The sequence below is a fragment of the Epinephelus moara genome, chromosome 19 (genome assembly GCF_006386435.1).
Source record: "Epinephelus moara isolate mb chromosome 19, YSFRI_EMoa_1.0, whole genome shotgun sequence".
In the NCBI taxonomy this organism is placed as follows: Eukaryota; Metazoa; Chordata; class Actinopteri; order Perciformes; family Serranidae; genus Epinephelus; species Epinephelus moara.
Window position 1 is genome coordinate 21088855 of NC_065524.1, and position 15093 is coordinate 21103947.

General features: G+C 40.9%; 1 protein-coding gene across 1 annotated transcript in view; it reads right to left on the reverse strand.

Annotated features, from left to right (window-relative positions):
• The window catches only part of hpse2 (heparanase 2), an 80190-nt gene extending 67319 nt beyond the window's left edge, over positions 1-12871 (reverse strand). The window contains exons 1-3 of the mRNA XM_050071228.1: positions 12447-12871; positions 10323-10477; positions 9061-9222 (exon numbers count right to left, since the gene is read on the reverse strand). Coding sequence (XP_049927185.1) covers positions 9061-9222; positions 10323-10477; positions 12447-12730 — 601 coding nt within the window. The 5' untranslated portion in view covers positions 12731-12871. The remainder of the gene's footprint in view (positions 1-9060; positions 9223-10322; positions 10478-12446) is intronic.
• Positions 12872-15093: the final 2222 nt, after the last annotated feature.

Here is a 15093-nt window from a genome sequence, read left to right on the forward strand (position 1 = left end):
CGGCTCAAACAGGTATGGCTCTGGATCTGTGTCCGCTACAAGAAACTCTTCAAAATCGCGTTCAAAGTCGTCCATTGCAGCTACTATAGTCCGGAGATATTGCTAGGCTAAATAAACAGCTGAGTTTTGTTTACCGGCTACGCTGTCAGTCAGTGTGCGGGCTGGAGATTGGTGGAGCAGAGAGGGGAGGGCTGCCCCGCTGGGTACTGTAAGCGCGTATGTGTGTGTGAAGTGTGTGTGTTAGGCTAGAAGAGTCAGAGTTTGGGACGGAGTCTTTTACGTGCTACCCCCTGGAGTGTTACCGGAGTTTTTGGAGTGCTCAAATAAACTGGCCTTTTTCCCGAACGCTACTCTGGTCTCCTGCTCGTGAGTGATTCATTACAATATTGTAACATGGTTTAGACTTCTAAATAAATATTCACCTCGTCGCTAGATAGACCTACTCCTGAAAAACTTGTGTCTGCGCAAGGCTTTTTGTCCCTACGAGGCCACCGTCATTTACCCGACGGAAGGGGTGAGCGAGTGAGCCCTGCAATCTAGAATTTGACCACTGATGTCACTGTTTTCAACCCATTTTATACACTGGCCCTTTAACATTAGAGTTACTATTAAGAAAAAACGGGCGCATATATATACATTGCCACTGCATGAGCCAAGTGCACTCTAGTTTTGTTTTCACCCTTCTGCTATCCAGAGCATTCATAACGCAGTTTGAACACTGAAGCACTCGGCGGACTCAGAGCAGCAGACCTCCTAGAGTGGGGGAGTGACAGCCGACATATTGGTTGGCTTGTTGGTTAATTTGTTCGACCCTCCACTTTCAGAGAAGAACAGTTAAAACAGAAACAAAGTGCACATTGGCTCTCTAAGTAACAACTGAATGCCCTACGCTGTCCATGCCAATTGCTCCATCTCAAAAATGCAGTAAAATTTAAAAGAAGTGGTGGGGCATCGGTATGGAAACGTAAAATCACACTGTCACAATATTTTTCTTGCCCCACTTGCCCGGTATTACTCAAACATAATATAATTCCTGCTAGCCAGCATACATGGAGGGAGACGGAGCATGTGGAGACAATGAAGAAACGTTTGTGCCGGTAAACAAAGCGTCACGCAACGACGCATATTAGAGCGATGTTACGGGAACAATTAGTCTACAGAAAACACAACAACAACAACATTACCTGTTGCACTGTTACATTACATGGAAAGTTAACCATAGAAGATTACTGTAAAAATTATTTTTACATAAAATTCTATGACCTTTCCTAAACTTTCAATGACTTTTGCTGATTTCATGACTTTTCCAGCCCTGAAAAATGAGATTGTGAGAGGAATTTTCCAGGTTTTACATGAGTGTGGGAACCCTGGGCTGCAGCGACCAGAGTGGAGAGTATGGAGTTAAACTTTGCGTTGCAGTGTGTGTACTGTTTAAACTATTTGTCAGTGAATACAAAAGCCAGGTTCCTGTGTCTTACTTGTCACCTGCTGATAAAAGTGAAGGGGGTTAGCCCAGTAATTGTGTTAACAGTTAATAAAAAGACAAAAGTTAATTGCAGGTCTGCGACAAAATGCAAACTCCAGCCGCCTGTATGAAGGTCAAGGCGCCCTCACACCCACCCACCATCCACTGGGAGCTGCAGATTCGTCCAACACCTCCAGTCAATGCCAGAATGTGCATCCTGGAGGTCAGCACATTTGGGGTGAAAGTTTAGATAAACTAAATTGGTGGAAAATCGTGAAAGTGTGTAACACTCTGCACTCTGACTCGTGCAGCTGCTCAGGAGCTCGTAGCCATTACCGCAGTTGGAAATAATGGCCTCGCTCTGTTGCACTTGCACGTTTGTTGTGAAAGCAAGGTTACATTAGTATTGCTTCACACTTTTCTGTTTTGTCATTCTTCTCATGTTTCCTTTCAGTGGAGCCCTGCAGCTCTCAGTGAGAGGCTTCTGGCTGTGACTGCTGCTCCTCTGTGTCAGTTCAAAGGCAGAGGCACAGGTATTAGTGTCTGATGTACTCTCAGCAATGTTTACTTAAACCTAACAACTGATTACACACTGTAAACATTTGTGTCATTTGATACTACACACGTGAGATCAGACTGAGAAGAGAGAAAGAGGAGAGTTGAAATCATGATGTCAGTCTGCATACCATCCGCCTGATCATGACACCAACTTCTGGCTCAGCGAACATTAAAATAATGCTCATTAATGCGATGCGTCCAACCAAAACTTGGGACGTTTTAAAAGTATGACATCATGGATCAAGTGGTGTCAAACCAGCCTGCTGGGCCTCTTTGTTAGCTTTGTTAAGTCTCACTGCAACACACAGCTATAATGGCTACTCTGTGCTCCAGTTTCTGCAAGGAAACCCATTCATTTAAAGAACTGCTACATTTAATCTCACATGCATAATTCATTTTCATTTCCTCTCCATAAACCTGGCTCTGGCCCATGCTGAACTCCTGCTCATCTCCAATCTAGGTTAGCTCCTTCCTAAAAAATATGTCCTACTTAGCCCCGCCATCCAGATGGCCCTTTTTCCCAATTTTCCTCTCCCACACTGACGTCCAGGAGCCGCCTCAGTCCAGAAACAAAAAATAACTGACCCAACAGCAACAGTCCAATTAAAAATCCCACACAAATCCTTGCAACTAGAGCAAACTCATCAGCAGAGCTGCAACTATTAGTCAGTTAATTCATTTTGATAATTGATTAATAATTTCAGTCATTTTTCAAGCAAAAAAATTAGACATCTGCTGGTTTCTCCTTCTTAAGTGGGAAATTGCTGCTTTTATATGTCATTTATGATTGTAAATAAAGAGTCTTTGGGTTTTGGTTGGACAAAAGAAGCATTTTGAAGACATCACCTTGGACCCTGGGAAATTGTGAGGAACATTTTTTTTTCACAATTGTTTGACATTTAATCCAATAAATGCGAAAACAATCGGCACATTAATCAATACTGAAAATAATAGTTAATTGCAGCCCAACCTATTCACTTTTAATCTTGTTTTTTTGGATATATAATCATAAGTTAAAGAATGACTATTTTTTTTATTATTATTATTACGAGCTATTCCTTTTCTCCTTACTGACTTTTTTTTTTCTTTTTTAAATATCATGACTTATTTTGTTTTTCCTTATTGTACATCTGTGAAGGAACGCCACATGTTAGATGTGATGTGCATACGTACATATTTCGGCTTTTGTCTACCATATAAACATTGTGTAGGCATGACGATACAACTTTTTCCTGTTAGTGCAACAATTATCACTTAAGTCTTTTGCTCCAATTGATTAAAGTCATGTATCCTTCTCAGTTCTGCACATTATTTCCTCTCTCTTGAAAATCAACGAAAGAATTTAAAGAGATACTTCCAATGCTGTCTCACAAGCAGCTGCAGACCTTAAAACTGAAAACATCCTGTGTTTGACCTTTTCTTCTTCAGTTTTTCTGTTTTGGGAAAACTTTCTTCTCGTCCGTGTTCTCAAATATTGATTGTCCGGCTTTAGACTACAAGAATAATACAATATAGGAATTCCTAAATTGAGTTGTGTTTATCCTTTGAGCCTTAAACACACGGACGAGGCCTTTGAGGTCACAAGCTGAGCGGACTGACTGCCTCATTCTCTGAAGTGTCAAATAAACATCAGACTTTCACATGAAGTCACAATATACACAGCTACACTAACAGTAAACACGAGAGGGAGAAAATGAGGGAGAGGTATTAAGTTGTGGAGAAGAGGGAAGAGAGAATTAAAGAAGTGATGCCTGATGGAGGGATATACTCCTGCAGAGAGAGACATGAGACGACCCTGACCCTGACCTTGTCTGAGCTTGGGGTATTTTCTCGACTTAGTTCCTCTGCTGAATGTGTGTGTGTGTGTGTGTGTGTGTGTGTGTGTGTGTGTGTGTGTGTGTGTGTGTGTGAGCTTTAGCTTGGAGTGGCCCCATTATTGATAGCTCTAACAAGCCTAGGTCAAAGGTCAGACAGTGGTGAGTGGAAAAGGATGGAGCGAGACTGTTATGGGTCCCTTAAACACCTACTGCCGTCACACACACACATACACACACACACACACGCACACGCACACGCACACACACACACACACACACACACACACACACACACACACACACACACACACACACACAATGAATCCTGGCTGATTGTTACCAGACCGTATTTAAACACATCCCGAATGCGTCTGTACCCCTGTTACTCTCCACACCACCACACCACAGATTCTAGTTTACACAACATGCTCAACAGTTCAACTGAGTTAAATAAGACCATAATAAGACCATAACGCAACCATGTTCACACTCTCAGGACTTTTCCAGCGTCATCAGTGCTTATTCTGGTGGCTTATTTCTCCACTAAAGCAGTCATTGTATGTTAATTCCACTAGAGACCACATTTTGTACCAGAAAAAGAAAACAGCTGCTCTATCCTCCCAAACAATCTTTGAAAAATATCCTTCAGACTTTTGAAGAACATTTCCCAGGGGGCAAACTTGCAGCTTGTGTCTGTGCTCGAAAGAATGAGTGTTTCTGTGAGAACACTTCACAGTAAATCAGCTTTAGGTAAATAAAGTCCTTCTGCCTGGCTTCGACCCCCCTCTCTCCCAGCCAACCAATCTGGTAACGACTATGGCACCTGCTAAAAAACAGCAAGGCGCCGCTCTCTGTGTCTCAACACCACTTCTACACCTTAATAGGAACCATCACACCGAGAGTGCATGTTTTAAAAGATTCCATATGGTCCTAATCAATCAGTAAAATGATGCAAAAATGTCAAGTGCTTGGGATGAAATAACATTCAGTGGTGATTTATCATTACAATAAGTTTTACTGCATCAATAATGTCAACTATATTTCATCATATTCCCACCTGTGAAATCAGTTTAAATATCAACACTCAAATTTTAGAAATTCATCTTTAGTCAGCACCTAGCAGAATAAGTTAAAAGAAGCTATGCATATTTTATCATCAGTAAATCATGGCCATCTTTATTTACTTGACTAAATAGGCCTCCACGCTGCAGCTGAGCAGAGAGCGCAAGTGGTAACATCCTCTTGGTGACAGGAAGCAGCAGGGTTTATGGGAAATGTGGTCCTAATTTTGGGATACATTGGAGCAACACCACATGTGTGAGACAGAGGCTAGTTGTCTCAACCATGGTTTTATAAGTTTACAGTTACAAGAATTTAGGCAATAATGATAATTACTATAAAACTAGATCTTGTCTGGGACTTTTGTTATTGTTGTATTGTACGGCAGTTTCTGTCTTTTGTCAACGTGATAGTCCAGTAGGGCTGGGCAATGTGGAGAAAATCAAATATTATACTTATAATAATCAGTAATGTGGGTAAAATGACTAAAGCCCGGTTTGCTACCGAGCAGTATGGTACGATACAGTTCAGTTCGGTATGCATTTTTCCCGTTTCCACTGTAAAAAGTTGTGGATGGTACCAATCAAACCGTTCCGTACTGTCCCCATTTTTGGTCCCCCCTCTGCTGGGGTACCTAGCACACAGATCCGGTACTAAAAGGTGGAGCAGTGAACACTGCAGTCTGTTGATTGGCCAATAGTGGACAGTCACTCTGCTCAGGGCTGAGTTGTGGCTGGTTTTGTAACCTCTGTTCACACTGTGGCAAGTCTTAAATACATTAGTAAACTATAACTATAAAATGAAAGGATGTTTTACTGCCTCTTGAAGCAGCTGTAGTCTGAGAAAAAATAGCTTAATTCATTGGACAGACTGCCGGCAACATTTAAGGTGGAACATTGCATGAGCTGACGACAACATACCTTAAATTTCAATGTGACAACTTTGACCATTACTTTAGTTTTTATTGTCTCTCTTAGATGACACAGAATTTAAGTAATGAGTGGATCTTTAAGTGTTTAAAAATATTTCGACCGAGTTATGTGAACTGCATATATTCTAATCCTCACTCGGAGAAAAAGAAAAAAGCACTGCGTAGCATCATTCCTATGGGCTTCAGCTGGCTATGTTTGCCTGAGAAGGACTAAATGCACAAACCCGCTATTTTTAAATTTACCATCGAGACAGACTCTCACTGCAGCCTGTTTTATTTTGCCCTGAAAATGTCAGCGTGTAGCCTCGTTCTGTGGATGATAAATGAGGTGCAGTCTTCCATCCGTGTCAACGGAGATGGGGAAATACAATGAGTGCTGGACGGAGCAGTGATGGACAACAATCCCGCCCACATCTTCTAAGGGTACTGTTTGCGGAGGAAACGTTAAATGGACCTAAGGTCGAGGTACCATGTATGAAGAGATACTCTTGCTTCCAAAGGTGTCATACCAAAAGTGTTTGGCTTATATGGGTAAAGGCAAATAATAGATCAGAACAGTCTGATAAGTTACTTTACTTTACATGACTTTACTGTAACACAGCCTTTAAAACCAGGAAAAGACAACACTTACGATATAATGATATCCAAAATCTAACAAGATATCAAGTCTCATATCACAATAATGATATAATACTGATATACTGCCCAGCCTTGTAGTCACGTGATATTATATTCTGTACTTTTTGACTGTTCCTGCTTAATGAATGGCCTCTCTGGCCAACATATCCACACTGCTAGTGCTTTTATTCATACGCGATACCAAAAATATAATCACATAATCACTATCAGCATGCTTAACCAAAAATATGCTTGATTGATTAAAACTGCAAAGTCAAACATAAACATTTGAAAATGCTTGACCCACATGAAACATCCTTAAGTTCCTGTGGCAACAACATTAAACACTGCAAGTAGGGATGCACTGAATATTCAGTAACCGAATATATTCGGCCGAATATTGCAAAAAAAACACACATTCGGTATTCGGTGGAATAAGTTAAAAGCAAGGCCGAATAATAGCGTCGTGTTTTGATAACGCAATCAAACAGCGTGCCGTAACGCGCGGAGTAAAATGTCGGCAGTGTGGCGATCCGTCCCTCACTGCACTCGCATTTGCGACTAAAAATAGTTTTGAGCGAGCAAAATAGGCTTAAATAATTTAGCACGCTGTGCGACCAACCTACAGATTTCAACCAGCAGCAGAAACGAAAGGCGAATCCCACCAATTGTGGGTTGAACGGGGGTCACAGACACAGACAGTAATGTATTCCTGTCAAATACGGCGGCCATCGGCTTACCGGCGACGGATAAGTCGGCTCCAATAATATCCTCTTCTTGGCGTGTGGACTGCCCAGAAGTACCTGAACGGCCGAGCCAGCCGAACACAGTTATGTGATGTGTCAGAGGAGAAACGAGCCGTTCACGGCCCACAAACCTCACCGCACTTTAGGGACTGTTCTTTACTTATGAAGGGGAGGAGGGGGGCTGGTTGATTCTTATTTTATTTATTTATTTTATTTTATTTTGATCCCCCCTATATTCATCACTCATTGATGCTGTTTTTGAAGCATGAATAAGTCAATAAGTAATTTATTCCATTGAAATATCATTGATGTAGCCTATAATAGAAAAGTGATTTATGTTTTCATAAATGACAAAAGGCACATCTGCCTCATTTTCGCTGTGGTATCGTGATACTACTCAGAACCATGATATTTTCATTGGTATCGTACAGTGGGATCCAATTTTGGTACCGTGACAACACTAATCTGGAGGGGGTTCATCTGCAAAAACTAATGAAAAACTAAACAACGATATTCGGTATTCGGCCAAGCGTTTAATATTATTCGACTTCGGCCACAAATTTTCATTTCGGTGCATCCCTAACTGCAAGCTCCATGTGCCATTTAGCACAGTTGTAACACTACAAAATTAATAGTAGGGTGCTACTCTACGTGACTCCTGACCTGCACCTCCCCTCACACGAGCAGGTCCAAAATCTTCTTCTATGTATTTTCCTACATTGATAAATGCAACAGGACCATGTTTTGACTGTTGCACATGAGAGTGCGTGAAAATACGCAGCTGATAAATGTTGGTCCACATCTATCACGCTTACGGCAACATCCAGCGAGGTCTCCAAGCGAGACCTTCTGCAAACATGGAAAACACACCACAGGCTGTGTGTGTAACTACCAAACATATTCATGACACATCCAACCGGGTTCTCTTGAGGTAGAGTCGGATTCTTTGTTTTTCATAAATTTATCAATGTCTTTTCAAAATATTTTATATTTCTTTGGATCTGCAGTGAACATGGGGTTGTGTACATTACACTAACATTTAAAGACTTTCTCAGTCTGACTTTTCCTCCCATGTAGCACATAGATAATGTATTGTCTTTGATTGGACTGCCGGTTAACTCCCAAGTCCACAATTATTTTTCCAGGTGCTCTTTGGCTGTCTGTTTTGGAATATCCTGCCCACCCACTGTCTTTTCAAGATACAAAAGAGGATAGAAAGTATCTACGTGTCCGTATGAAGAGGCAACAGAGCAGTGAAGACTTACATTAGCATTAGGGGTTGAACTTTTTATACTTTTTGATGTCCTTATATTTATTTTCTAGCTTCAAAGCATTTTCTCTCTCACCTTAACCAACCAAATTCTACTTTCCAGCTCTTTAAAACCACACACAGTGTTAACTGATCATTCCTGACCCTGACTCCGTCTTTACATGCACTACCATGATCCCAAAAACTGCAGTAATTTTAACAGACAAATCCCTCATTCACTCCTTTCTGCTGCAGTTCCCAGTCAATCACAATAAAAGATAAGAAATGCAGCCCACCCAAAATCAGGACTCCAGAGTTCCTTCTGCGGTCAGGTTGAGTTAACTGTAACCAGCGAGAACGTCAGAGCTCTGTTTACTAGCCTCTGCCACTGCTCTCCTCTATCCATCCCCACATTCCTCTTTTACAAATTACATTTGTCATTCTGAAAGCTGACGGTTTACATTGGCATGCTTTGAACCTTGTGTGAGTGCGCACACACATGATCGTGCATGACCCACAGAGTCCTGACTTTGCTATGTGAGCATGGACAACATGTTTGTCAGGATATGAACACGCATGCACACAAAAGACCTATTTTTGTGTGTGTGATCTCCTACCTGTTATTGTGATGTTGCTGTAGATGTTGGACAGTTGCTCTTTGAGCAGAACGAGCTGTGTGGTGGCGGCCTTCTCCCTCTGCAGCTCCAGCATTATGTCAGGGTGGTTGGCCACTTTGCAGCCTTTCTGTTTGTCCAGTGCGATGTCACTGCGCACTATATCTGCAAGCAGACATACACAGAAGAAATTAACGTTACTTTAAAGTTGTTAGTGTCGTGGACTTGACAATATTATATTCATGTTGCTATTTTCATCAAACAGTAAAACATTTGTTTGTTCAGTTTGATTTAAAATTTGTTTTGTGTTACACGTCATAGGAGCCAGACACTGTACTGAAATGTACGACACTTATAAAATACAGATGGAGATGTGGGCTTTTGCTTTGGTTGTATCATAGGGACCTTTTTTTGTTTGTTTGTTTTCAGGCTTTTTCTATGTAGAATAGGTGACCTGATGATATTAGGTTTGGTGCTGTGCTAACGGACTTATGATTTCTTAATGTTTGTGTTTATGTATTTATCTTTTGTGTTGATGTTCTTACAAAAGAAAAACTTCAATAAAAAAAATAAATGACAAAAAAGGAGTAGAGTAAAGCTTGGACCACCTCTTGTCAAAACAAAAACAGAAAATCTCTATGGTAATTATAAGACATATATTTATTTTAAAGTAACACCACTGTATGTTATAGGCTACCAAGCCATATATCATGTTACAAAAACATCCTTAGTGCCCCATACGCTCAGATGGCTAAGTATCACCTACACCTAGCTGAAACTAATACAAATAAATACAATACAAATACATAAGCCTTATGATAAGCCCAAGCTTTGTTGACACTGTTTTAAAGAGGTGTTAATTCAGCTTTTGCGGCCATTTTGGAGCCTGTATTGTAAGGGTGCAGTATCATAGCCAATTGTGTTATACTGAGAGGTCTTTTTAATATTTTGTCGCCTCCATATAATGAGGGTAAATATTAGAAACACCTCCCCAAAACTATTTAATAAAAATTTCACATAACACTTAAGGAGGATTCATTGTACGGTTGGTGTTCAGTTATAAGCGCGCGCGCTAATTAACGACATTTTACCACAAAATGGCGGCTATGTAAGGTGAATTAACAATGTCACATTAGGAGGAAATTAAACTGTACTCGGTGCGGAAAAACAGAGACAGACAGGAACAAACGCCTACATATCCTGTTAAAGTCCGTCATAAACATGCTACACATTATCAGACGAAGAAAAGTGTCGTGTCTAATCACCGTCTTCGTAGTTCTTCAGGTAGTAGTCGGGCCCCGGGCCTCTGAACTTGGCGAGGTTCTTCTGGTTGTTGAACTGCAGGAAGTCGGTCCGCTTTCCGCCAAAGCGCAGGAAGGCAGGCGACAGGCCGCGCGCCAGGGTCACGAGCCGCTTGGAGCTACGGACACACACACGGGACAAAATGACACTCACATAAGTTATATTACACGCAAAGTCACAACTTAAAATAGTAGGCTATCTATATTTGTGGCTTCAATTTATAGTTACATTCAGATTTAAGAGAAGCAGAAAAGCAGTCTCAGCTCACAGCCCCGTGTCCACCACAAATAAAGACAGCCTAACACTTTAACAGACAGCTTACAGGTCATTTATCTTTGCTGTGACTGTTAAAGCACCGAAGGCCCATCACTACACTTTTTTCTCTTTGACAGCAGGCCCAAAAAAACAGGCAGCAACTTCAACTTCATCCATCATCCTGACGAAAAAACATTACAGCAGGTACAGTGAAGCCCGAGAGGCGAGGGATTAAAACAACACACATATGTAGCCTAGCTAATGTCTGAAAGGTTTTTACTCTGCACTGTTTTAAATTAGAAGTAACAAGGAATTCCCCCAATAATCTGTAGCTGCTACTTTTATTTTCAGCTGTCACTGACCTATTAAAAACAGTCATTTGCCTTTTTGTGCTTTCTGCATGTGAAACATAATAAATTGCCACTGATATCAAATATAATTGTTAAAAATGATAGTTTACTACAAATAAAACAGCATGGAAAAATAGCAGTTTAGTTGTATGTGACATTTAAAAAGTTACAATCCAGCACATGTGACGTTTTAATGTTTAAAAAACGATTGAAAGTACCTACATGGAGAACTTTTATTTTGTTGTATATCATTGGATTTTCTATCACAGCCTACGTGGCAGTCGGCTTAAGCTCCACACAATAAAAAGACGGAAGATGCACCAAGTGGCGGCCGACAGGCCTGCAGAATGCCGGAGACACCGCTGGATGTTATTCAGCCTCATCAACCATTTCTCACACTGTAGTTGATTAAGGTAACTATATTAATTCTGTATGGACTGAATAATAACCAACCAGCTCAGAACAAAGTTGTAATGGAGTATATGTGACAGAGAGAAATGGTGAATAGGAATGACACCATGTGGACATGTGGAATTGAAAATTAAAAATGTTCCTAAGCATCTATTGTAAAATAATAATACAGTTTTCTTTAATTCTAGGAGGCACAAAGTAAAACATGATCTCCTCACTTTTTTCCAGTATGTTTCCAGTTTATGAAATTCACTGTTTAAAATTATGTAATACTTGGCCTTATAGATCATCTTCTGTATAGGTCATATTTAGATCTGACGGTGATACAATGTGATTTAGAAACTGAACTAAATGTGACTAACATGTCCCTTCCAATCCATCACACAATGAGTCTGTAATCTTGTCAGTCAAAAGTTTGGATGAGTGATTTGGCCATGTTGTGTATTTTAAAACGTCAGTATTCATAATCAAGGTCAAAACATGTGCCAATGGCGCATGTTTGTGCGTCTGTGGTGAAATTTGGACTGTTTTGAGAAACGCACTGAGGTGAAAAGTCGCAAAACTGAAAGTTAGTCAAAATTTAGAATGCACTGTAAAAGAATATTGCAACAACATGGGTGGCATTGTGAGCAAGAAGTAAAAGTGGATTTTTAAAATTGTTTTAAGAGAAAATAATAAACCCTCAACCGCAATAGCTGAAATTAACATTTTGCATTATAGACTAGACGGACACACATTTAACCAATGTTAACTGGCACGCTGCATACTCTATTGTGCACTATAGCAGCAATAAACCCGGAATAAAAAGCCTTTGGACGAGTCGTTCACCCTCTGCAACGCCTTATTAAATTGTCTGATATGTTTGGATTCTGCTAGTGTATGAAAATCATTCAGCAATGTGGAGCACCGGATCACTCACTGCCCTGAGTGAGGAGGAAATGTGCTGGCTCGCTCCATGACAATTCAGACAACGTGGCTGCGTGCGTAATGAATAAAAGAACCACCAAACATTTCAGAGGTGGACACCGATACATACAGATGTTGTTGGTGAGCGCGAAAGCTTTGGGGTACCTGAGAAAGTCCAGCCAACCGTCTTTGATGATCGAGGGGTCCAGCTGCAGAGAAAGGAAGTTGTCGTTGAGGACTCTGATCGGACTGCGTGTGTTGACATCCAGGAGAACCAGCGTCCTCTCCATGAAGCCCGGCCGCTTCCCACCGGCTGCAGACCTCTGATATGTGGAGGAGGAAGAAGAAGAAGAGTAGGAGGAAGAGAGCACCGATTGCACCAACAACGTAACCAAAGATGCCAGCCACAGGGAGGACCATGGGAATACGCACGGGGAGGATTTGGGCATCTTTTTGGTTTGGAGAGCAGGGGGATCGGCGCGCGTAATGAGGCTTGAAGGTGAGAAGAAGAAATAAACAACTTGACAAACTTTGCTGCGGCGAAGTTCGATGGTGGTTCTTTACCTCGGTCTCATCGATCTGGATCTGTCTTCCTGTCTAGTTGTCTCACCCCCTCTGCCCCCCGCCCCTCTGAGTATTTTTGGGAGCTGCTCACAAGAGCGCACGCCCCGAGACTGCCTTCCCGGTTGCGAGAGCCAGAAGCTGGGAGGAGGAGAGGGGGCAGCACCGCCCCTCTAAGGTTCTCTGAGGTCCATGGGTACAAACTGCTCCTAATTAGTTCTCTATAGGATTAAGAGGTGAGGACGCATTGTCTTCTAAATACTGAAGAGACAGGAGTGTTGTTCCGATGAAGTTAACACCAATATTTCTCTTAAATCATGTGTGAAATCCAATAATCGAAATATAATTTTGTTGGCAACCAAAGTTAAATCCTGCAATTAGGCTTAGTAAAACCAGAATAGTGCTTAGCATTAACAAGCAGCTGCGCACGTGTACATGTTATTAGGTCATTATGATGTTAATGATGAAGACTTTCTGGCTGGAAGAATGAGTAAGCCGCGTTGGCTGACGCACCAACTTTGGCTATTGTGAAGATAACTGTCTATAATTTATGGAACGATAATTATTCATATGAAGGAAATCATGATTGAGAGTCAAATTTATACAATACTGATATGAAAAAAGTAACTACAGAACATGTTCATACAATTAAAAGGCTGCGTAAAGGCCTATCCAGGGATGTGGCTGATGTTACACTCGCTGAAGGTCAGATTTTCCCATCATACATTCACTATAAAGGCCTAAGCTCAAATGCACACCATACTTAAAAGCGACTACTGACGAAAGATCGCATCATATTTACAATGTGCAGACACACTGTAAGTTCATGTTCCAACAGAAACCCGATGTTGCGCCTACAGGAGCCTCTGGGCTACCAAGTTCAAGAGAACAAAAGAAGACGTGCTTCAAAAAGAGAAAAGATGCAATCTTGTCAACAGGATATCTCATGCCTAAATTGTTTTGACAAACAACTGATTGGCTGCACATTTTAAGACTTTGACATTTGGAGATTGCAACAGGAACAGTTTGGCCCCCTCTCAAATACATTCAGAACCAATTTGGGATTTAAGTTTCTACACATGGAACTCACCTATAAACTCTTTATATGACCGATCCAGATGTTTTTTGGTGCACTGGTGAGCAAGAAAACACACCAAACAAAGTGCAGCCTATTGTGATTTCTCCAGGGCGCAGCGCTCCAAAGTCTCCTCCGGCGGTCAGTGTAGCAAAAAGTGGTCGTCTGAGGTCACTGCTGTCTAACAGATGAGCAGCAAACTACATGAGAAGAAAATGTACCGAGTAAAGGCCCGATTTAATCTTTTCATCCCGGCCTATAACACCTACTCACGAATACTATAAACCGTAAAATTATCCAAGGTGTAAACGTTTCATGTTTTACGCACGAACGTTCCCATTAAAAGATTCCAGCAGGGTGTTTTTCTCTTGTGCTAATTCTTAAACTAGACGTGAAAAAGCAAGTGAGTCACTTCTGAGTGCCAGATCCACTTTACAAATACAGCTGTGGCACAAAGATGGATCCGGCATGAACAGAATCTGAGACTCATTATGTTTCCTTCTTTATCTGTCCCATGATATACAAATATCAGATGATCTTTTGCGTCATGTTGTCGCTTAGCTGGACGTCACAGTCAACATGTGGTTTCAATAAGTTTTATTATCAATAGAAAGGTTTCTATTGTTTCTAACTAATATATTTATACATTGCTTGAATTAGCTCTTAAATGTGACACTGTGCTCTGACACATCTGGCGTGTCACTGATAGTAAAAGAAAGTTAAAAGATAACGAAACATCAATATTTTAGAATATTTAAAAAAGGAAATTACACGTGGGCCTGTGCGAGTATGGCGTGTTTTTCTTTTGACTGTTGTAGCTATAATAGTCTTTATATTGTTTTTGCTGTGGATGTTGCACCGGCTGTAGGATGACCTCTCTTAGTGATCGAGAGTTGGATAAAAAGTGAAAAGTTTTTAGCCTAACTTTTGTTTTTGTTTTAAGAGGCTGAGATTAAAACTAAAAAGCAGCACCATGGCTCTGCACGCACTTTGCTGGCTCAAATAATTTACTGAATACACAAAGGAAAGATACAAATATATTGGGGTATAGTTTGAAACGTGTAACTTTACTCCATCGGTTCAGGCAACAGTTTATTTCTGCAGCCAGTTATGAATTAAATATTTAATCAAACGAAAATCTCCTTATTCGTGTGAAAACAAAATCAGACACCGATG